Source organism: Notechis scutatus, chromosome 3, assembly GCF_049901735.1.
Source record: "Notechis scutatus isolate UNSWTSFEM ecotype Mainland chromosome 3, rNotScu1.2, whole genome shotgun sequence".
Taxonomy (NCBI): domain Eukaryota; kingdom Metazoa; phylum Chordata; class Lepidosauria; order Squamata; family Elapidae; genus Notechis; species Notechis scutatus.
In genome coordinates this window covers 190,834,211-190,859,339 of record NC_142011.1, presented here as the reverse complement: position 1 = coordinate 190,859,339, position 25,129 = coordinate 190,834,211, and the positions used below count along the sequence as shown (strand labels likewise).

Below are 25,129 nucleotides of genomic sequence, written 5' to 3'. Positions count from 1 at the left end.
ATCTTCTTGGACTCCATATTACCTGTAGAACATGGATATTTTAGTGGTGGATTTATCAGTTGTGTTGGTGGTGACTTTGTATTTGTATCAGTTGTGGCTAGTAACTAAGTATATCTGTTCCTAAAAGGAATAGACCAGGCCTTTGTTAGCCATATAGTACGGACACTCATCTAGACAAGTCCTGTTCTGTTCTGCTCTGTTCTACTCTACTCTATTCTGTTTTGAATTCTTAAGAGTTGCAAAATAGACGGATACAAAATGTAACTAAAGTACTGTTGCTAGAAGCAAAGTTTTCAGTAAGTTTACATGAGTTGTACTGATTGCTGTTGGATTTAGGATCAATCTCCTTATGTTCTGAGATATTCAGAAAGTTTACTATGAGGTTAGATAAGTGATGAACATGAGAAGTAGGCCTTTTCAGAAAGAAAGAAAAAAATAACTTATTTTAGATGACTTCCTACTTTTGAGTAAAATTTCTTTTCATCAGCTTTGATTTTATGCTATATAGAACAAATGTCTTTTCTCTCTAACATACTTTCTACTTTTCATTCTCAATTTGCATTGCTGTTAATTCTCTCAGAGGAAAATGTATTCTGGCTGCTAAATATTGACAGAACACAGAGAGATGGGGGAAAAAAAATCTTACTAAGCAATCTCTATAATAGCTGAAGTAGCTGAAGGTCTATTCAGAATAGGTCAAGTCCTAGTTGTAATTTCTGAGAAAAGTGATAGTGAGAAGTCAAATTCTGAAGGGCTGAATTTTAAGTTCTTTGCATAATTACGCTTTCACAAAAATTAAAGGAGACTAGATCCTTGAAAGCATTTTGTTGTATGAGATAGACACTGTTCTGAGATAAAAATGGAAGCTTTTTAAAGACACATTTGGGATTAAAAAGAAACCTGCATGCTGCTGCTATACTCTATTATATTTTCATGTCAGGTACAAGGTATTTTTTTCAACTAATTCAGGGCCTCGGCAGTCTTCTACAGCCATTACCACTGTAATTGAGTCAATCCATGTCTCTGCTGGTCATCCTTTTCTTTTTCTTTCCATCTTTTCCAAGAATATGAAAAATGGGTCTTCACATAATGGTCCAAAATATAACCACTTGAGCCTGGTCATGGGTATCTTGGCTGAAATATTTGGATTGATTTGTTCTAGGATCAGTTTGATACCCTGGGTATCAATGCTCTTCTTGACTTTTTCCCAACACCAGTGTTCAGAAGTGTCAATATTCTTTCTAGTTTGCTTCTTCAAAATCTACTTTCATTTCCATAGAGCAGGGGGTGTCAAACTCAAAGCCCATGGGCTGTATCCATCCCATAGGGTGCTTAGATCTGGCCCACATGGCCACCCTGGAAACACTGAGGGACCAGCCTATGGTGCCTCTGCCAGGGAAAACGAAGCTCGGGAGGACTGCGTACTCCATTTTCACTGGCAGAGGATTGCAGGAGGCTGTCACAGCCAGAAAGGGAGGTCAGGAGCTCATTTTCGCTGGTAGAGTGCTTAGGCCACCACAGGCACCCCCAATACAAGTGACGTCAAGCTGGCCATCCCCACCCTGGCCACACTCACCCCAACACTCCAAGGTCAAACACAAACCTGATGGGGCCTTCAATGAAATCAAGCTTGACACCCCTGCCATAGAGCATCACAGGGAAAAGCATTGCCACAGATTCTAATATGGTCTCTCTCAATATTGATTTCAGCATATACAGTATATAGAATAAATTAGTAGAGCGAATACTTCTTGTAACACTTTTTTGCTGGATGTAGAAATAGTCTGTTTTTTGTCCTGTGTACGGATTTCACATAAGAACAATAAAAAGTCTTGAAATTCCCATTTTTACCCAAGGATATTCCATTATCTGACATGGTCATCACAATCAAAATGTTTTGTTTTTCAGTTTTCGGGCATAGCTTAGTTAAAAATCTTCTTCTATTATAAATCTACATAACAAATCTGCCAGATCTTGTAGGGCTGATGACAAGACATATACCTGAGCCAATATCTCTTTTAACAAATTAGTAGAAAACCCTTCTCTGCCATTTTATTTGAATCAGCAGATAATTGCATAGCTGAAATTAAACTAGCTGTTGATTGTTTGGGTTTGTTGTCAGTTGCCAATTGCTATGCCAGGATTATTAATAGACAACAGACATATCCTTGTCCTACATATTAACATTAGATTATCTGGAAGGTAAATGGCCACTCTTCTTATTAATTTTCCTAATAGTAATCAGGGGGGGAAAATCCTGTTGCCTGTATTTGGGCATTCAAACCAATCCACACAACACACAAGTATCCTCGTGTTTTTTGCTCAGTTTAACATAGTTATCATTTGGAGGAGATGATACAGAATTGGGAACATCACTATCTCACTTTTAATTACATGTTGACTAAATATGTAAAAGGCCAAAATATGGAATAAGGCATATTAAATTCAGTGAGGCTTCATTAAATAAAATCAAGCTTGGAAATGTACTGATAAGCATAGGCCTGGCATGTATTTGTTAATCTCAAACCAATTAAATTAGAAGATTAGAGCCAAAGTAGTTCAACTGAAAGTAACATTGTGACCAACATTGAATGCAAATGTTGAAGAACTAGGTAGGAATTAACCTTGTCAAATAATAGATGGATTCTATATCTATTCATCACCATACTTCATTAATGTGTTCTGAATAACAAGTTGAAATCTTTGCTGTCAGCTATAAAACAATTGTTCCATGAGCCAGAGATAACCAGACCATATTTCTTGTGTTCAATTCAGCCTAATATTTTTTTAGACTTTTTACTTTTGCCCCATTGAGATGGATTTATTTTACATTGACTCTGGAAACAAGATTAATAGAATGCCTTACAATGCCTGGATGTCCTTTTTGTTGGCACTGCAGGGTTTGCAGCTGATATTTACTCATAGTTCCCTGAGAGAGAAATATCTGTCGCTATCTAGGATCGAACTCACAGCCTCCTGCTTGTGAAGCGAGAGCTGCACCTCTAGGTCACTGCACCACTCTTATAAGACCCAAATATGGCTGTCTAAAATATTTGGCACAATAGAATGGAAGCAAGAGGAGAATGAGCAACATTAGACTCCAGTTCTTAAGACAATAAAGGAGAAGAGAAACAATTGAGAGGGGAATAAATTGCCTGTTTCATTTTGTCTTGCTTCTCACTTTTTTGCATATTATAAAATTATGCTGTGGGGAAAAAAAAGATGCTAACAAAGCTGATTCTTAGAAAATTTGATGAAGTAAGCCTGGTTTATATTACTCTCTTCTTCCCGTAGTCCTTAAGTTATATAATTATATTTGTCGTACACTAGTAGACCTGTTTCCAAATACTTTTTTTTCTAATGGATACTTCACATTTGTTGTTTTTGATAGCGGAAGATGCATGCGGAGGAACAATGAGGGGTTCCAGTGGTGTCATCTCTAGTCCTAATTTTCCAAATGAGTACCACAATAATGCAGACTGTACATGGACAATTGTGGCAGAACCTGGAGACACCATCTCACTCATCTTTACAGATTTTCATATGGAAGAGAAATATGATTACCTGGAAATAGAAGGTTCTGAACCACCCACAATATGGTAAGTGAAATCATTCGTATTAAAAATGGCAAAAAATTCCTTCTGGAAAATAGCACAAATGTGTATGATTTTTCCATGGGTTCGTGTAAACATCCTATAGATTTTTTCTGAACAAGACGTTTAGTGAGATTAGGTAAAACAATATAAGGAGTCCTCAAATTATGGCCATAATTGGAATCAGAATTTCCATTGGTAAGCAAGATAATTGATAAGTGGGTTGTGCCCAATTTTACAACCTTTATGTCATGGTTGTTAAACAAATCACTGCAGTTGTTACGTGAACTATGCAGTCATTAAGCGAATTTGACTTCCCCCATTGGCATGGCTTGTTGGAAAACCAGAAGTTTACAAGTAGCAATCATATAATCCTGAAATGCTAAAGCCATTGTAAAAACATTGCTTGCCAAGTGCCTAAGTTTTGATCATATGACCATGGGGATGCTGTGACAGTCATAAGTGTGAGAACCAATCACTTTTTTAATGCTGTTAATACCTCAAATTATTGCCAAACAAATTATTGTTAATCAAGGTCTACCTGTAGTTGGAATTGGATAACTGAATCCTACTTGAAGCTGTTTGTTGAAGTTTAGCAATGTCATTTTAACTTTGCTTCTGTTTTATGAATATTTTTTGGACTGGATATGCTTTTGTACATTTATGTTAGAGTTCATTAAAAAAAGATTACTTCTTCTTTTTTACTTCTGTGGGTGAGCATGTGATATAATTTAATTATTATTTGTAACATCTTACTAAGTGACTATCTACTTCACTATTTGCAAGACTGTGTGCATGTATGTAAGTATGGATAGATAGATAGATAGATAGATAGATAGATAGATAGATAGATAGATAGATAGATAGATAGATAGATAGATAGATAGATATAGATGATAGATTTCATAGCAGCTACTATACCATGTCTAGTATGAATGTTCTACTCAGTGAAAGGTGCTATTAATGTTGGACTGTTCTGAAAATCTGTGATCAGTTTTAGTTTTATGAATGAGCTGAGATTCTGACCATCAGCTTAATCAACTCAATTATACTGTATGAAACATCTAGCCATATGCTAGATAAATATTCCAGCTGCGGTCTAAAAGATACTTAATTGTTACTAATTAGATTGACTTTGTATACTTTAATGCTTCTCCAAGATAACAATGCACATCCTTTTTTAAAAAAAATGAAATAATGATCAAAGAAAAGTAGTAGGGTTATTTTCTACACCTCTTGTGTAGTTTACAGCATAGATATGCTAATAGTTTCTTGTCTACCTAGCTTAGGATTTGGGGAATCAATTTCAATTTGATAAGTAATTTGATAGTGATTGGGTTTATGTAATTTTGCAAATTTCAAATTTGTGCCTAATTCCCCCAATTGTGTTTTGTATAATATGAATCAGTTACATTTTATTATTATTTGCTGATTAAAGGGATCATAACAGGCTATAATGTTGTTACCATTACAATATATTCTTATTGTATTTTTTACTATATTTTTTCATATTAGAGGGATAAAAAAAAAAACTTGTTTTGATTTTTTTTCCTTTTACTTTCTAAAACATTATAAATGTATAGTTATTATGATGTGATTGTCATTGGTTTCACTTTTCAATTCATATGAAATCTGATGTTATCAGTTATTTGTGCTATATTTATTGATCCCTAATGTGCCAAATATAAAAGAACAGTAAATGATTGGTGATGCAAATGGTGGTTGCATCACAAATGTACAGTTTGCTTTTCAAAGAATCCTATCTAAGTTGACTTTTAATTATTATTTTTTTAAATAAGGCCATACTGCAGTATTAATTTGCAAGTATATATTAGAATTATATACTTATATTATAGAATTAAAATATTTATGTTATATGGAACAATGTTATAATTGAAACTGACTGACTAGTGAAATAGAAGTAAAGTTTTGAACTATAAAGTACTGTTGATGAATGAATTGAATTTTTTGATGAATGTAGGCCTTGTTTTTTTTTTTTAATCTTATTTGGTCAGTTGTTATGTATATGGTATAATAACCTAAATCCAAAATCTTGGAAGTCTCATTCAATAGGACCCACATTTTACCTGAGATTGCAAAATCCTAATTACCTAATGGAAAACCTAATGAAATATAAATGTACCAATAGTTACTAATCAGAACTACACAATTATTAATATGCAAGTTAACCACCCATTTTAGTTTTCATAAAAAAATCAGGAATCTAGTAAGGGGGTGCAGTGGGACATCGGCTTTAATGGTTGGCACTCTTGGGCCACAGATAGTTGGTACTCTGGCAGTTCAAGCCCATGTCACCGCATTGCAGAGTAAGCTCCTATCATTTGACCCTAGCTCCTGCTGTGGTGGCCCAGGGCATGGCACAAAGGAAACACAGTCACATAAGTAAGAAAAGTCCCTTTAATATCTCCAACTTTGCCCCCAATGTCCAGGTATCTTCAGATGGAGAAAAAACTCCCCCAAGAACAGTCTTCAAATGAAGGAAATTCAGTCTGAAAACAAAGTACATATAAACTGTAAATAAAAATCCACACAAACCATGCTGCAGCAATTAACTGGACAGATAGGATAAGGAATTGCAGACTTCAAAGGCCAACAAAACACACACAGTTGGGAAGACGCCAGGAACCCAGATAAGCTTCAACCATAAAAGATAACTCACAATTTGCTTCCCATGAGTTGCTGTGCGCAAACTCCCTTTTTAAACACTGTGTTCCCAGCTGCAGCTAATGAAGAGAATCAGGGCCCTTTCCTCCCCCATAGGCCATGTAACTCATGTTGCTCCCTTCTTTGTTCCTCCCTGCATGCCCTAGGATGAAAGGGGGTGGGCCTGGATCTTCCTCTGTATTCCCTCTGCCTTGCTCTACCTCTCCCCTGCTCTGCCCAGCCAGACTTTGCCCTTCCCCAGTTTCTTCCACATCCACCAGAGCCACACTCCCACTCTGTCAGCTGCTCAGCCTCTCCCTCGGAATCAGATTCCGACAGGGGCATGACACCTGCCCACCTAGCAGTTCAAAAGCCTATAAAATGCCATTAGATAATTAGGTACCACTTATTTAGGAAAAGCCAGCAGTGTTCATGTGGAAGCAGGAGCCAGTGCTGGACCTGCCTATATGCAAGACAAGAAGAAATCCTGGATGACTTAATATCCCCTATATGCTGCTAGCCGGCAGGTGCAAAGTTAGTTTTCCCCCATGGTATATCTTAGTATTGTGCATGCATTAACCAAATGAACTGATAATGTTGGGTTACCAGAACTACTCTGTGATATTTTAAAAAACGTGGATTTGCCTGGTTATGTACGTCATATGCTAAAACAAAATAAATGAATAAATTAGGTATCTAGTACTAAACTATGAGTTAGTTAGCTTTACTTGTCATTTTGACAAAATCAATTGCACAGATAAAATCTTTGCTCTGAAAGGACCAGCTGGGTAATATTAGGCTAGGCAAAGCATGGATAAGATAGATTTCTTATTTCTCAAAATGTAACGATTTCACCGAGTTCTTTCTAATGGAAATATTGCACTGGAAGCGAGGACCAGTACAGTTTAGGTGAGAAGAATGGGGATCTTCAGATCCAAGGTGCTATGCAGGGGTGGGATTCAAAATTTTTAACAACCGGTTCTGTGGGCATGGCTTAGGTGGTGGGCATGGCTTGGTGGTCATGTGACTGGGTGGACATGGCTTGGTGGTCATGCTATTGGCTGGGTGTGGCCAACTCAATATCACTCACATTGAGGCACGGATCTCCTTCCCTGGCCTCTCATGACTGGGGATGCTACAACAGTCCTAAGTGTGAAAAACGGTCATAAGTCACTTTTTTCAGTGCCACTGTAACTTTAAATGGTCACTCCACACAAGCAAAGTACCAGCAAAGGAGGGGGAAAAAAAACCTCCTGAGAAGTTCCTGAGACAGGAAGTCTAGTCCTGCCAAGAATGTAATAAGGGTTAACGGAGAGGCAGTTTCTGTAAGCAACACCAGAATGTTTACTTCCTGCCCTCCTTACAGGATTAGGCCAGGTAATTTCTTCTAACAACTGGTTCTCCGAACTGCTTAGAATGTTAACAACCGGTTCTAGCGAATAGGTGTGAACTGGTAGAATCCCACCCCTGGTGCTATGCATACTTTCAGTTTTAATGACTGTTATAACAAGATTATTCACATCACCACTTAAGTGAGTCAGTTATCCATGGTGAAATGATTCAGATTTGTCAATGATTCCTCACACAATTACACTGTTTAGACATATATGTAGCCTAATTATTTTAAAAGCCTAATTTACTCCAGTCATTAGTGGGATTAAAAAAATAATAATATACATCATTTGTCTTTTGTACACCAATTTGGTGACTTTATCCTATACTTGAAAAATGTGTTGTTGTTTTTTCTTCATTTTTTTAAGGATGGAAGATGTTTAGATAAGTGAGATTGGTAAATATATACAGATATAAACAGTTTTGTTTCCCAAGTACATTGTATAAATTATAACACAGTATTAAAATGTTAATTTAATAATGATTAATTTGAAGTTGCAGATTGAAGGAGCACTCTATCCTAAGATTGTCATTCATATTGTGGGATGACATCAATGTATTGTGTTATGCAAAAGCACCTCACCATATGTTAGGGAAAAAATAGATCTACAAAATTTAATTAGCTCAGATTTCTTAATTAGATGCATTATGTTAATATTTTTATCCCTTTAGAATAGTATTGAAATTCAACTTCTAATTGCTTATATATGAAAAGAATACTCTGTCAATGAAAGCTTATGTGTTGTTTTACTTTAGATAGAACTGATATTTTAAAATCCTATTAAAACTAAATGCTGGATTAAAAAGTTTGTTGTAGATGATATTGCATTTTGAAGAGCTACTCTATTCCGATATAAAAATAATTTTTTAATGACATTTGCAGACTTCTAAATGATAAAAGCTTTCTTTCTTGGGTAGTTTGGATAAAAGATTGTGTAAGAACTGTAAAACAAAGCTTGATATTTATCCTGACCTCATCTTTGTCATTGTTCCTAGACTGACAATTTTACTGTCAATCTAGGCTGAAAATTCAAATGGGATGTTAACAATACAGAATATAATTGTATATAATAATATTGCAATATACCGTGGTAGGGTCATAATTGGGAGTAGCCACTTTTATATCTGAATTGCCACTAATCATATTCTGCTTCATCAATAAAGCCTGCTATGACAGTCAACTGCATGTTAATTGAATTCATCAGATGACAAGCAATATCTTTATTAAAACTGGTATTCTAAATATTCAAATCAGTCCACCATATAATGCTTTATATACTGGGAATATATGGAAATATCCCAAAATAATTTTAAGTTAACTTTTTGGGTTAGTGACAACATTTAGAAACCTTCAAAAACATGAATATTCTTTCTTCTTTGCTTCGTTGTTGTCTAACTTCCATAGTATTACAAATAATACCATTGCTTGCACTATTTTGATGTTTGTAGATATTTGATCTTTGTAGACATCACAGCGTCTGAATATCTTTTCTAAGGCTTTCATAATAACTACATCAAGTACTAGTCTGTGGTCCATCTTTTGGTTTATTCTGACATCCAGTTGGTTTTCTTCCATTTCTCCATATTTGGCAGTCGTTTTTCCCATTTATCGTCAATGACTTCTTTAAGTCCATTTCAAACTTCTTCTGGTTCTCTATCATAATATTTATTTTGCATCGGTGATTGGAGTAAAAACTGATGAGCACAAGATTATGTAATTGGTGCTATTCAGTCATTAATTGCACTGTAACCAGCATTGTTCCTGCTATACTTTTCCTAGCAATAGCAATAGCATTTAGATTTATATACCACTTCATAGTGCTTTACAGCCCTCTCTTAAGTGGTTTATAGAGTCAGCATATTGCCCCCAACAATCTGAATCCTTGTTTTACCCCCTCAGAAGGATGGAAGGCTGAGTTAACCTTGAGCTGGTAAAACTCAAACTGCCAGTAATCGGCAGTAAGAAGAATTAGCCTGCAATACTGTATTCTAACTACTGAGCCAACATGGCTCTTTCCTAACTATAGGAAAGTATAGAATTATATAAAAGCAATGTCATTTATTTGTTTTTTCATATTCTGAGTTATTAACAGGGTAATCTAACTGAAAACATTCTTCTTTTAATTTTTATCCATATCCTTCATTCAAGCTGTAAATATATTCCCAGTTCCTTTACTTCCTTATCCCAAAGCCTTTTAGTATTCAGATTTTATTCCAGGTTCTCTTCTGGCTATAATATTCAATCTCTACATGAACTAAGTATAATTTATGGTCAGTTTTGGTAATCTCTTTTTTGTTACCTGGAGATGAAGTCCTGAAAGGCAATACATAGCCAGTCTGCAAGGTCTTATTGAGTCTGCACACAGATGCTTCAGTTCCCTTCAGCAGGGTATCATTTACCATCATGTCACAGCTGTTCTTTCTTAAGATGCTTCTTGGATTTCTTCAAGGTCTATTACAGCGTCAGTAGCAAGTTTCACTTAGCCAGCTATTAATTGTCTTTGGAGAGAGAGAGAGAGAGGGGGGGGGACCAATTCTGGTTCCTAAATTCTGCTGGCACCATGTCCTTTAATTGCTCTACTTTTATGGATCACTTACATGGATCACTAAAGGGAACATTGTTTTTTTTTTTTCTGTATGCTCTTCTGTACTTTTGGAGAACTTTAGCTCTCTTGTCCAAGAAAATTCTCATTTTTCTTGATTCTTTGCAATGCACAAACTCCTAAAACTATTTCACTTTGCCTTTCACTAAGGACATATGTTTGCAAATGTTGCATTATAATTCCTAAGGCAGGAATACAAATGTTGTACACCCTAACTTCCAACATTGTCTCCCCAGTCACTTTCTATAGACAAAATTCCACACAAAACATCTTTGTTATGAGTTCCCTGAGGCTGCTTGTCTGTATAAGGACTAGCCTTATAAAGGCTTGGGTGGGGATTGAGATGAGGAGGAGGATGTATACAGTAATTATTTTGTATCTGTCAAGCAATTTGAAATCTCAGGACTGAAGCCACTCTGGGAACTTGCCTGCTCATCAGTGCTGAAATGCTACCAGTTTGGCCTGATTCAGCCAAACTGGCAGCAAAAATTGCTATCGGTTTGGCCAAACCAGTTGTAAAAAAAGCTCCAATGATCAGCTGAGAGAAAGAAGAGAAAAGCGCAGGATCAGCCCTCCTACTTACCTCTGCACTTTTTTATCCTCTCAGCTGGTGCAGAAGAGCCTTAGCTGGTGTTTGGAAAGCTGCACAGACACATTAGGTGTGTGTGCACACACATGTGTGAAGTGTGCAATAACCGAACCAGTAGGGGAACTGGTAGAGTCCCACCATTTCTGCTCATGCTGCTATCAGGAGAACAGTGAATATTCATCAGTATTCCTACGTGGGAAGAAAGAATTAAAGCAGCAAAGTTTTAAATAACCGCCAAGTACCTAAACCACAAAACAGAATGCATAATTTGCAGTGATATGTGTAGCCAAAGTGCTCCTTTCAGTTAAAAACAAAACAAAACAATAGAAGATAATGACTATGTATTAATTGCATTTGTTTTGTTGCTGTCAAATATGATATGCTAGTAAAAGCTGTTTTAAAGGTAGTTTACATTTTATTTCAAGTGTAAATAATTCTGCCCATTTATTTGTGAAGATGTAAAAATATGTTTTTAGAGTTTAGAGACAATATGACATTCTGTTTGTGCTTTTTAACACTCCTTAGCACTAATGGAATTTAAGTTTTTAATGTCAATCCACATGAACTATACAAAAATATCCTTCTGACTCAAGCAACAGTAAAACAACATGTTTAATACTCTATTGAATCTACAGCATGCCCATAGGAAAAAGAAAATATACATATGGAGTAGTGTAAGGCCAAAGCTGTGATTATTAATATTCAAAGATGAGAAAATACAGATCCTGAATTATGTAGCAAAGAAGTTTAGAACTCTGGGGATATGTAAAATTAAGTTGTGATCTTTGGTTATTTGCTAGTCAAAGGGAAAAAAAAACAATCCAAACACATCTTCTTTGACTACCTAAAGTAATTCACACACTGTGTACGAGAAGTTTGCAGCCCTTCCAGGCGCATTGAGAAAATATATGCCACATATATTTTCTTGGGAGTGTCCTATCAAATTCTGTATCATTATCCTCCACTTAGAGACAAACAACCTACTCTCCAATAAACAATTTGGTTTCAGGAAAAAACTATCTTGTAATCTGCAACTCTTACACTGCAAAAACATATGGTCTACACAACTCGATCAGGGCAAAGCAATAGACGCAATCTACCTAGAATTCTGTAAAGCCTTTGATTCAGTGGTACATGACAAACTACTCCTAAAACTAAAATCTTACGATATCTCTGGACACCTACACAACTGGATAGAAGCATTCCTGTCAAACAGACAACAAATGGTCAAAATTGGGAGCGTCCTATCAAATTCTGTACCTGTCAATAGTGGTGTCCCCCAAGGCAGTGTTCTAGGACCAACTCTCTTCATACTCTACATAAATGACCTCTGTGATCATATTAAGAGCAACTGCGTTTTTTTCACTGATGATGTAAAGCTGTTCAATACCACAGACAATACTGCTACCCTTCAAAAAGATCTTGACTATGTATCAGAATGGTCAAACAAATAGCAACTTCAAATCTCAACAAATAAATGCTCTGTCTTACATATTGGCAAAAAATAATAATCAGAAAATAAAATACAAGCTGAATAGTCAAGATCTTGTTGATGATCCAAGCTCTGTAAAGGACCTTGGAATACTCATCTCTAATGATCTAAGTGCTAGAGCCCACTGTAACTACATAGCCAAAAAGGCATTAAGAGTTGTTAACCTAATTTTACGTAGCTTTTTCTCTGGTAATATCACACTACTAACTGGAACATACAAAACATTTGCTAGACCAATACTCGAATACAGCTCATCAGTCTGGAACCCACATTACATATCTGATATTAGCACAGTTGAGAAAGTCCAGAAATATTTCACAAGAAGAGTTCTCCACTCCTCTACTCATTGTAGAATACCTTATGCCATCAGACTTGACATTCTAGACCTAGAAAACCTTGAATTATGCCGTCTTCAGTCTGATTTAAGTATGGTATATAAAATCATACATTGCAATGTCCTACCTGTCAATGAATACTTCAGCTTCAACCATAACAATACAAGAGCACACAATAGATACAAACTCAAGGTTAACCGCACCAAACTTGATTGCAGGAAATACGACTTCAGCAACAGAGTGGTCAGTATCTGGAATACTCCACCTGACACTGTGGTTTCTTCCCCAAGCCCCAAAAACTGTAATTTTAGACTGTCTGCTATTGACCTCACCCCTTTCCTAAGAGGTCTGTAGGGGGCATGCATAAGCGCACCAATGTGCCTACCGTCCCTGTCCTATTGTTTCTTTTATTTTTCTTATATGTACCCATTTCATGTATTCATAACTATGTATATAATTATACCTGTTATCTTGTAAGCAATTGACAAATCAAAATAAATAAAATAAAATGAACATATTCTGTGGAGGCATGGGCACACACAATAATATCAATTTATCAAAGTGGAAACAAGTTAGCAGCCTCCGAGGAAGGTGTTTGTTATCCTAAATTTTCTCCCAACGTTCTAATCTTCATGTTTTGAAAGTTGTTATGATGGGCCTGTCTATACTTACAAATCTTTTCTCTGTAACACTCAGTGTAACTGAAAAGCAGGATATAATGAGTATTAATGCTTTGGAATGTTGAAGACATGTCCAAGAATACCATAGACAGCCAAGAAAATAAACAATGGGTCATTAAATAACCCAGAGATCTACTCAAGTCACAAATGATCAGGCTCAAATTATACCACTTTGGACACATCATGCAAAAACCTAGAAGTCTGCAGAAAAGATGAAAGGATAGAGGAGAAAAGTATGAACAGTAGTAAGATGAATGGTCTAAATTACAATGACAATGGGTGCACAGTTGGAAGTCATGGAGTATCTGGCTGGGATCAGATTATTGTGGAAAAAATTGTGATCTCAAAGAGTTAATTCTGACTTGATTACACATAATCAATCAACCAAGGAGCCTAAAGAAACTTCTTGATGGTTCTGGAAGCTAATGCATTTGTTTGGCAATTATGCTTATTTTCTTTCTGTCTCTCCTCTTCTCCTTCTGTATTTAAGAATCTTAGGAAACTAAAGATACAGATTAAAAACAGAGAGGGAAAGATATTATATTATCATATCACATTATATTATAACATTTATTATATTAGATGTATTATTTATATTATTATATTATAGTGATTTTGAGTAAATGGGTAGATATGGACAGTATATCACAGTATTTTATGTTTATATAAATATTCCATAAGTGAGTTTCTTGGCACTTAAAAGAGAAATGTTTCCAACTAAGTCATCATAAATTATATTTGGTAATACGTGGAATAATAGAGAAAAGGAAGGGAATAAATTTGTGTACATAAATAGAGATTTATTCCCAATTTAATATTAGCATTTCTTTTGTTCTGTGATAACTTAGAAGAAATTTTCATACATTAATATTCTGTTTATCATTGTAAGTAACAGTTTATTTCAACAAAATATAGAGAGAAGCAACAGCATTTCAGAACCAATTTCTCTCTCTCTGTATGTGTGTCTCTCTGTTTTCCTTCTGATAATATTTTATCTTTTTAAAAGGATGCTAGTCTTTGAATCTATGCTTTAAATATGAATAGCAAAGAATAGAATATATGGCAGATTCATAGAAGAAGCATCCCTGTATCAGACACTATACTGTAGCCAGAATGATTTCCTTTGAAAATCCTTATTTATGTATACTATAAATATTATGCAAATATGTGAAATCACAGTTAAAATTTGAACTAACTTCATTCATGCAATGTCTCCTCTTCCTTCTGCTTTAATATCCAATGATTCCATCCTCTGGAAAAGATCTGGGGGAAAGAGGAAACTATGGACATAAACAGTTGTCTAATTGGAGTAACTTAATTCATCAATAGTTACAACTATCTGTATAAAAAGGAATGTATTGCTTTCCTTCGTTTCTTCCTTTCCTCCCTCCCTCCCTCCCTCTTTCTTTCTTTCTTTCTTTCTTTCTTTCTTTCTTTCTTTCTTTCTTTCTTCCTTCCTTCCTTCCTTCCTTCCTTCCTTCCTTCCTTCCTTCCTTCCTTCCTTCCTTTCTTTCTTTCTTTCTTTCTTTCTTTCTTTCTTTCTTTTTTTCTTTCTTTCTTTCCCCATAAAGTTGGTCACCCATTACAGAAAAAAGTGACTCTGGTAGGCATACTACAATCAATAAATACTATGGGTGTTTGTGCATGTGCATACACAGCAGGGAGTCTGTAACTACAGCATCAATCCTAACTAATCCCTAAAGCCAATTTAATGAAGAGGTTCTCTCACATCTCACATTTGAGTGCAATACCACTCAAAGCTGCACAACTTCTGGTTGTGCTTCTGTCATGTTGGAGTGGAATCCATGATCGTACGTGATTTCGCTCCATGCTCTCTTGTTGGAGAGTCCCAATTGCGACTGGAACCACCCTGGAGGGGTGGTGAAGAAAGGGGGATCTACTGGAGGGTTGAGGGGAGCCACATCTCCACTCCCTGACAAGGAAAAACCCCTCGAAGACGAGTGTAGCAGTGGTCTAAAATGGCCACCAAGAAGACGGGAGGCAGTTCGGGAAACTAAAACTCTGCTGGAGCGGAGAAGTTGTGAGCGGCGTGTGAACCAGGTGAAACACATGGACATTAAGATACCCCAGAATTAAGAAATGAAGAAATTTTTAAGAAAGATTGTAGAAGCAGTGGACAGAGAGACAGAGAAGAAAATTGGAAACTGGTGAAACTGGCTTTGCATTTTGAAAAGCACTAATTTGGAGGTGGAAAATTCAGAAGAAAATATTTGACTATAAAAGACTTGGAAATTAAATTGGATAATTATTTGGATTTTGGCACTAAATAGGCATAATTAAATGCTGGAATTGAATGTGTTAAAGAGAAATAATAGCTAAGAATTTGAATTATTGAAAATTAAAAGCCTTAAAAAGGAGCGGAAAAAAGTGGGGGGGGGGAAAAGAGTGGAACTTGAACATAACTGAGAGTGCCACCTAATGGTAAAGGAAAAATGTCAGTGACTCTTTGAAAAGTGTTTGGTCCTTTTAAAATTGGAACTTGACATGAAATAAGAGGAACTTCATCATAATAATACAGAAACCCTGAAAAGTGAAATGCTAGAATACTACAAAGATAAAAAAAAGATATGTGAATAAATTACCCTGGGATTACTTGATGATTTTGGAAAAAAATTGGAAAAGGAACTAATAGAAGGAACCTGGAAACAAAGATTCATGGACATTGACTGTTGAAAATAAATATCAAAGACTCTGGGTGAAATAAATTACCGCTTTGGGCATTAAAGTCAGCTGGGGGACCTTGGGTTAATTACATTCTCTTAGCCCAACCCACCTCACAGGGTTGTTATTATGTAAAAAAAGAGGAGGAGGAGGAGGAGGAGGAGGAGGAGGAGGAGGAGGAGGAGGAGGAGGAGGAGGAGGAGGAGGAGGAGGAGGAGGAGGAGAATATTGTGTAATTTTGCTGCCTGGGTTATTTATTAAAATAATAAAGGGGAGCATAAAATAAATAAATGCATTAAAATGTGTATCTTTTTTTCTTACCACTTGCCTTAAATTCATCAAATTCATTTTTTAAAAAAATCATTTTTCTATGTTCTGCATATAAAGCTTAAAAAAATCAGGAGACTGTGAGTTCTAGCCTTGTCTTAGGCACAAAGCTAGCTGGATGACCTTGACTCTGTTCTTCTCTCTCTTAGATTATTCAGGGTTGTTGTTGTTTTTTGCATTTTACTGGAAAATCATGTTTGATATTTTTATTTTTTTTATAAATGTAGCAGTTGTGCCATTCCATAATGAGCACTTGAAAACAGAACTACAGTATATATATGACCCCCTCCAAACTATTTTTTTTATTATATCTACCTACCTGGCACTTCATTAAGCAAGTTTTTCAGTGGAGACAGAGATGATAGCATATCCCATTGCTGCTCCATTTTGGGGTTCTGAAATCCTTCATTTTAGCCCAGTGAATCAATTCCGTCTCCTGAAATCTCTCTTCCCTCTCTATATACTGTGTATCCAAAGTTCCTTCAAAGTTGCAGGATCTAGTATTCCACTGTAGAAAGATAGAAGATAATATTTGTAGCTCAGAGTTGAAATGTGGGGGGTCCTTGGTGCTCTGAGCTTAGCTGTTTTCTTTGGGGAGAGGGATTGCTGACATTTCCTTACCTAGGTAGGTAATATCATCTATGCTAGAAGTAAATTGGTTTGCAGAGAGCAAACATCACTCCCTTACTCCACTCACTTCTAGCATGGAATATAGTTAGGTAATGAAATGTCTGCAAGGAAACAACCAAGCTCAGAGAGCACCAAGGACCCAATTATAGGGTGACCTCACATTTTTCTTCTGAACCTTTCCATTGGACCTCAAATTTCTTAAAGTGCACCTAGAATTGATGCAATGTTATGTGTGGTGTCTGATTTAATGCTTAATAAATAATGTATAATGATTGTTTCCCATCTTTTGGAAACCTTTGTTCTATTAATTAAGAGCCGTGGTGGCGCAGTGGTTAGAATATAGTACTGCAGGCTACTTCTGCTGATAACCTGCTGCCAGCAATTTGGCAGATCGAATCTCACCAGGCTCAAGGTTGACTCAGCTGTCCATCCTTCTGAGGTCTGTAAACCACTTTGAGAGGGCTGTAAAGCACTGTGAAGTGAAGTATGTCTAAGTGCCATTGCTATTAATGTATTTTAACATTTTTTAGCACAATATTATACAAGTAAGCCTTTTTCAATTTGTGGCTATCTACAGTTTGGGAGATTTTTTTGTGGGGGCAGGGACTACCACTAGACTCTGATTATATATGTATTCTTTTTATTCATTAAAGGCAAATGAAGCGTTTAATGAATTGCACTGACTACAATTTAAAATTTGTACTCAGTTTTTAAACACCACTACTGATGGTCAGCATAGCTTACTGCCAACTAAATCAATATAAGATTGCATCCTGAGAGTATCTACTTGTTCTGATTCACTATTACATTATTTTTCTTCTTTTATGAGACAAATAGCAATGTCCCTTCAATACTTAACTCCCAAGTTTTATTTTATGTGCACTCCTAGATTTTAGTTGCCTTAAAATATGTCCCCTCTAGAATTAAGGCATATTAGATCAGGAAATAATCTACCAGGAGAGAGATATATCATTCCTCTTTTCCAGTAATTGTGTAATCAAATAAAGGCTGTCCGAACTTCTCAGCAACAAATGAAACTTTTGAGTGGATTGGATAATTCAGTTAACTAAAAGCAGATATATGTTCATTCCAAGATTTAAGCTGAGATGGATGAACACAAAACATTCGGGCTTCTTTCTGCCCTGCTCCCCGGAGTATGTTTAAATAGATTAATTTGCAGATCAGATGTTTTGGATTTAATCTAAGCTATTCAATGCTGATTTGATTTAAATAAAGCTTTCTCTAGAGAGATTAACTCATCCTAAAATTGATCTCTATTAGATACATGCTTATGACATGAAAGTGAGGCCTGAGTTTGAAAATTGGAGAGGAATCCGTGCTCAGAATGATAAAAGGGTAGCATTTGACAAATGAAAGCCTGGCGCGTGCAAGCACACCCACACAAACATCCACTCATACACAGATATTGTACACTTATACATATACATGTACATGTGCAATACATAAAGTATACATATGCACACACACATACATCTAAGACAGAATGACTTGTCAGCTATTATAAGATGAAGTTTATTGTTTCATAGTGTTTTGCTATTTAAAATAGTGCCACTCTTTGTGTGTGTGTGTGTGTGTTTTTGGTATATTGCTTCTGAACTACACTGGCAGGCTGATAAATCAGATCACCAACCATACATAATTTAGTTCAGTGGGTAGCTGGCTGTGCAGCACAGAATACAAATATGCTTCCAACAATTTTTTCCCCCTTTCTTTTCCCTGCCTATTGTTGGAGGAAGTGATTTTTATGCTGCTGGAAAATGGGAAGCAAGCCTGAATCAGACTAGTGAAACAGGTTTTGGTCATTTAACAGAAAGAGACTTGCTTGTAGAATTGTGGGGAGGGAGAAGGTTATAGGTAATACTTGAGGTGAAAGAAATTGCACGCCAAGATAAATCAGGGAGAAAGAAGAAATTGATCAGCAGTCTCAAAGACAGAGAAATGGTTGAGGAGGACATAAAAAGGGAACACAAGGAGAATTTCTAACTCTTCTTCTCTATTCAGCTTCCCCTCTGTGTCAATAGGTTATGAGGTGCTGAGTTGCTATGCAGCAAAAGCATACTTGACCAGATTTTAAATGTATTCAGTATGAAAGATTTGCCTCAGTTTTTCCCATAGTCCAGTAAGCGAGGTAATATGCCATCATTTAACTTTACGAATAGCATTTAAATTGTGTGTGCTAAATGAAAATATTGGTGTAAGATGGTGTCCTGTATTTCTATGATCATTTGGGCTGACAGAACATTTCCCGAATTAGATGACTATTAAAATGTGCATTCAGTGAAGACAATGTGAAAAGAACAGATTAATGAATGTAGAGCAGGGCATATAGACCAGTCATGCTCTGGCCATGCCCACAGCCAGTTTAGTGAAGTGAAAAAATTCCGATATGTCACGTGATGCCACAGTGATGTTGTGACCACTGATGTAGAGAAACGTATGTAGGAATTTATCCATATTCCATAGAGCTTGTGGAAGTTATTTGATACGTTCAAATATTAATAGAATTCCAAGAGAAAATTGGTACACAGAGAACACATTAGGTATCTTCGCCTGCTTACTGATTTTATTCATCAGTCTGGACATTATATGAAATATGAATTATTAATACAGATTTATTTTAAAAATTAGGGTAACATTGTGTCTCGAAGGAATATTTGGCATACTTCTGTGGCTGTACTGCAAATGTATTATAATAATAAGCAACAGCTTCTTAATTTTGTTTGGAAAATAAATTGACATGAAAAGAAAACATAAGTATATAATTGGAATAAACAAATATTTCACGCCAGAAATCCTTGTAAATCCTGTCATTTTGCAATATTACTTCAATTGAAATAATCTCAAAGAAATCACTATAGAAATCAGAAGTGTTAGTGTTTAGTCCAATATTATCATGTGCTTAATGAGAATAATTTGTATTAATACCAAAGCTATCACATCAAAAAAGTGTCCTGATGGGCAGACTAAAATATAAATGAGTACTAAGAATGAAATTGTTCTATCCATCCATGCTTGTACCCCTGTTCCACCCCATCTATGTTAACTGAAAGTCTTTGTGTACTAATATTTCATTTGGTATAAAATAAATTATCTGCTTAATGTTTATACTGTGTCATTTGAAGATTAAAGTGTGAACTCCGAAGCTGACCTGACCAAGGTCATTTTGAGGCTTCAGCATTGCCACACTGAAGTGGAGAGATAGGGAGGGGATAATATTTGGGGTTTTGTAGCCAAAACAAAATACTTTCTCCTGGGAACAAAGGACATTCCCATAGGTGGTCAGAAAGAGGAGGAATGAAGTTACTAGGCAACTAGATTGGCACCTTGATTGACTGATTGTTTGGGAAGGGGAAAAACTTTTACTTTTAATTAGGTGAAAACTGTGGAAACATTTAGAGTTGGTTTTCACTAGCCTGTGCCAATGTGATATGTCCAATAAACCTATTCTTTGAGGAACCCACTTGCCTTGAAGTTCTGTTTGCTATGAGCATATTACTTGGAACCCTGACATAAAGATTAAATTTGATATGATATATGAAACATTTCAGACAAAGATTTTTCTATATCTTCTTTGCTTTAAATTTTGAGTGCAAAGAGATTGAAAGGATTTCAACACACATAAGCATTTATTTAAAAGAAAGCCTTCATATTCTGTAAGATTACTTATTTAATAAATATGGGTAAAATATGAAAAAAAATATGGGTAAAAGGTCAGTTGGAAGAAATAAATGTCTTTGTAAATCTTACAAAATAGTCAAGCTTTTGAATAATGGAAATATTATGCCTTCTTCAATAATTATGGCAATGTCTGCCAATAATGGCATAAAAAAGAATAATAATTCATGTTACTTGACATGGGATGAGTAGTTGACAGTTGATTTTATTTAATTCTTTTTAAAATTTCCATTGTATAATTTTATATTTAATTTTATGAGTTATTTAACACAGTATGTTCATAGGAAATATGGGGGTAAACTATGAAAATGAATTAAGGATATGCTGTTGGTGGCTAGGTCAAGTCATAAAGAGTGCTATATTCTGTTAGTATATTCTCCAAAGCCAGTGGTAGGATTCAACCAGTGTTACTACCAGTTCGGTGACTATTTTTTGACTACTCTGCGCACGTGTGTAATAAAACCCTTACCTGTACCACCCACACAGCTGAAAAGCGCTGCGCGCAGGTGCGCAGCATTTGGAAAGCCTCTTTTTTCATGCTTTTTCAACCTCACCTGTGCCGCACAAAGCAGCTGAGGTTGAAAAAGCAGGAAATAAAGGACAGGTAAGAGCCCAGGCAGGCGGGTGGCCCAAACAGCAGCAAACACAGAACCGGTTCGGTGTCTGCTGCTCTTCAGAGCTACTGGTTCTATAGAGCTGGGCAGAACCAGTAGCATTCCACCCTTGTCCAAAGCACCTGAGGACAGGACAAGAAGCAATGGATGGAAACTAATCAAGGAGAGAAGCAACTCAGAACTAAGAAGAAATTTCCTTTCAGTTAGGACAATTAATCAGTGGAACAACTTGCCTCCAGAAGTTGTGAATTCTCCAACACTGGAAGTTTTTAAAGAAAAGATTGGACAACTATTTGTCTGAAATAATATAGGATTTCCTGCCTGAGCAGGGGGTTGGACTAGAAGACCTCCAAGGTCCTTTCCAACTCTGTTATTCTACCCTGTTCTGCTCCACTGTATTCTATTCTCTATCTATTGCTATAAAATAATGTAATATGCCTTTTAGAAAACTTGACAATCAGAACAGTTTGACAGTGAAAACAGTTGTTCAGGAGAGAAGGTAGGTAGGCTTCCACTCATTGCATGCAAGCGGATACTCATGTCAGTAGAGCAGGGATCTTCAAACTTGAGAGCTTTAAGACTTGTGGACTTCAACTTCCAGAATTCCTCCTTCAGTCATGTTAGCTCAGAAATTCTGGGAGTTGAAGTCCACAAGTCTTAAACTTGCCAAGTTTGAAGACCCTTCCAGTAGAGTATTTTAGTCTGGATTTATGCTTTGAAGAGAGGGCTGGACTCAGTGGCTAAAATGTCCCTTTCCAACTGAAACCAATGATTCAATGTGCCTGATTAATACTTTAATAACTAATAAGGATTAATTAATATTGTATGTAAAATAAACCATTCATAATGTTATAAGTACTGTGCATTCAAATTATCAGCATGCATCAGCTACAGAAATTTTAAGGAACTGTGTATTCTCCTTGAGTTGTGTCTCTTCTATAGGAAGCTTCATTGTGTACTTATTCCTTTTGACCCTAAATTTAGAATAGAATAGAATTCTTTATTGGCCAAGCATGATTGGACACACAAGGAATTTGTCTTTGGTGCATATACTCTCAGGGTACATTAGAAAAAAATACATTCATCAAGAATGTACATACAAAGCAGTGATCATCATAGGATACTAAATAAGAAATCAAATCATACTACGAAACTAAATAAAACAATATAAATAATAAAGATACATGCATTCTAATATCAACATTTGGCCCATTCTTGGTCTACTATTTACAGTTAATTAATAGGGACTTCTTCTAAGACCTGAGCACATGTCTATTAACATTTTTATTTCTCTTTCATATTAAAAAAATCTAGAATTTTCTAAGCTACTCTGCTTTTTAAAAGAAAATATTTTAATTTTGTTTACTAAATTAAGGAGAAATGATATTCCCATTCCAGAGTCATGTGCCAACAAGTCAAATTAGGTCCCATGAGTATAACAAGGCCATGAAGTCATGTTGCCAGATTTTGCTAAAAAAAACCATGGGATTGTTGTTTTCTGTTGGAAAATTCTGCATGGGTAGTGTAGAAGCTGATTTCCCATGGGACATCACTGTTGCTATTATTAAGGAGCCTTATTCTGCAATATGAATAAACGTTTGAGAGACAATGATAATGTATCCAACAACTAATCAAGGAGAGAAGCAAACTAGAACTAAGAAGAAATTTCCTGATACTTAGAATGGTTAATTAATCAGTGGAGCAACTTGCCTCCAGAAGTTGTGAATGCTCTAACACTGGAAGTTTTTAAAAAGAGATTGGACAATTATTTGTCTGAAGTGGTGTAGGATTTCCTGCCTAAGGAGGGGTTGGACTGGAAGACCTCCAAGGTCCCTTCCAACTCTATTATTCTATTCTATTCTATTCTATTCTATTCTATTCTATTCTATTCTATTCTATTCTATTCTATTCTATTCTATTCTATTCTATTCTATTCTATTCTAATAATACTATCTCCATCAGGCACCAATAATATTCAGAAGCAGTCTGATAGAAAACACAGCAACCTAATAGCTACTAACTATTAACATAGCTATCTTTCTTAATTTGGTTTGATACCATTTTAAAGCCATGGAGGCTAGTAATCCTTAAAAAAAATGGTGCTGTGCATTATGCTCAGTGAATTACTGCTTTGTCAACACCTGATAAATAGTAGATTTATTGGATGAATGTTAGTTCTGGTATTATTGCAGACAGGTATCTGCAAAACTTTTCCTACTGTTTAGCATTTCATTTATTAAATAGGCTTTGGATCAATAAGATGCTTTGGCATTATTTTCTATTGCACTTTGCTACCACTGTAGAGATACTCATGGATTTAACAGCAATTTGTTTAGCAACCTTTTGAAGTCACAGCATTACTGGAAAAAGTGGCTTATGCCTGGCCCTTGCACTTATGACATCCCCATGCTCATGTGATTGAAACATCTCCATGCTCATGTGATCAAAATTTGGGTGCTTGACAATCAGCATGTGATTTACAGCAATTGCATCCTGGGATTATGTGATTTTATTGTGATCTTCCCAGCTGGTTTCTGACAAGCAAAGTCATTGGGGGGAAGTGATTCACTTAATAATCATGGTGATTTGCTTAACAATTATACAAATTGTATAACTGAGAATTATAGAAATAATAAGAAAAGTTGGCTATTTAGAAAAAACAATCAACATCATGACATAGATTTACAGTTACTTTGGTGTCTCAGAAAATTATTGCTGAGATCCCCCAAGTTTCAGATTTTATAAAAGCCCATTTCCCTTTCTCCCAAAAGCTTACAATCTAGATATGCAAATAAATATATATTTGTTTGATTATATCCTTTTGTTTCTTCAGAAATTCAGGAAAGGGTGTGCATGGATATATCCTGACCACCCAAAATATTATTAGATACTTTTACCTGTGGGCCACATCTTCAAAGTGATCAAATATTTACTATATGACACATGAAAAATCTTGAAATATGATAAATAAATAAATGAAGGGAGGGAGGGTGGGAGAGAGAAAGAAAGAAAGAAAGAAAGAAAGAAAGAAAGAAAGAAAGAAAGAAAGAAAGAAAGAAAGAAAGAAAGAAAGAAAGAAAGAAAGAAAGAAAGAAAGAAAGAAAGAAAGAAAGAAAGAAAGAAAGAAAGAAAGAGAAAGTTTTTTCATGGCAGAGAATAGATTTGAACTTGAATCAAATGTACTTTTTTCAAGAGGCAACTGGACTTTCTGGTTTTTCTTTGAAGTCATTTCACTACTCATCCAAGAAGCTTCTTCAGCTCTGACAGGATGGTGGGGAATAGAAGTATCTATACTCCTTGCAGACAGCTGGTCATTTGCATCCTTTTAGAGAGTCCTTGAAGCACTTGGAGGTTTATCTGTGTCCTCAGGGTCACCTGAGTAATGCCAGTGGTTCCTGTAGTCTGTATTTTTCCCCCGTCTGGAAATCTATTCCTGGAGATTAAGAAGCTTCTTGGATGAGAAGCGAAAACATCTTCAAAGAAAAACCAGAAAGTCCAGTTGCCCCTTGAAAAAAACACCTTTGGGACAACCATGACCCGGATAACTGAGAATCCCTAGAGATACTTCAAATTCTTACACTCCAGGTCCAACTTTCTAACTGCTGTGTCATGGTGGCTGTTGTGCTATTTTTTGCTATTGTCCCTTGCAACTGATCTTGATAGTCAACTCGGTACTGATCTGAGGGAAATCATATAGAGAGACATTGGGGTGTACTGATATAACCAAGTTCAAACCCATCCATGGACCTGAAAACTCAGGGAGTAATTTTAGTTCAGTCTCTTGTTTTTATTTTGGTTTTTTTTTGGTGGAGTTCCTGGTGCTCTGTAAGCT

At 35.9% G+C, this 25,129-nt stretch overlaps 1 protein-coding gene across 1 annotated transcript in view; it reads left to right on the top strand.

Moving 5' to 3' along the window:
- Positions 1–25,129, top strand: part of CSMD3 (CUB and Sushi multiple domains 3) — a 618,612-nt gene that overhangs the window by 213,779 nt on the left and 379,704 nt on the right. Inside the window, exon 5 of the mRNA XM_087962106.1 lies at positions 3,392–3,599. Coding sequence (XP_087818232.1) covers positions 3,392–3,599 — 208 coding nt within the window. The remainder of the gene's footprint in view (positions 1–3,391; positions 3,600–25,129) is intronic.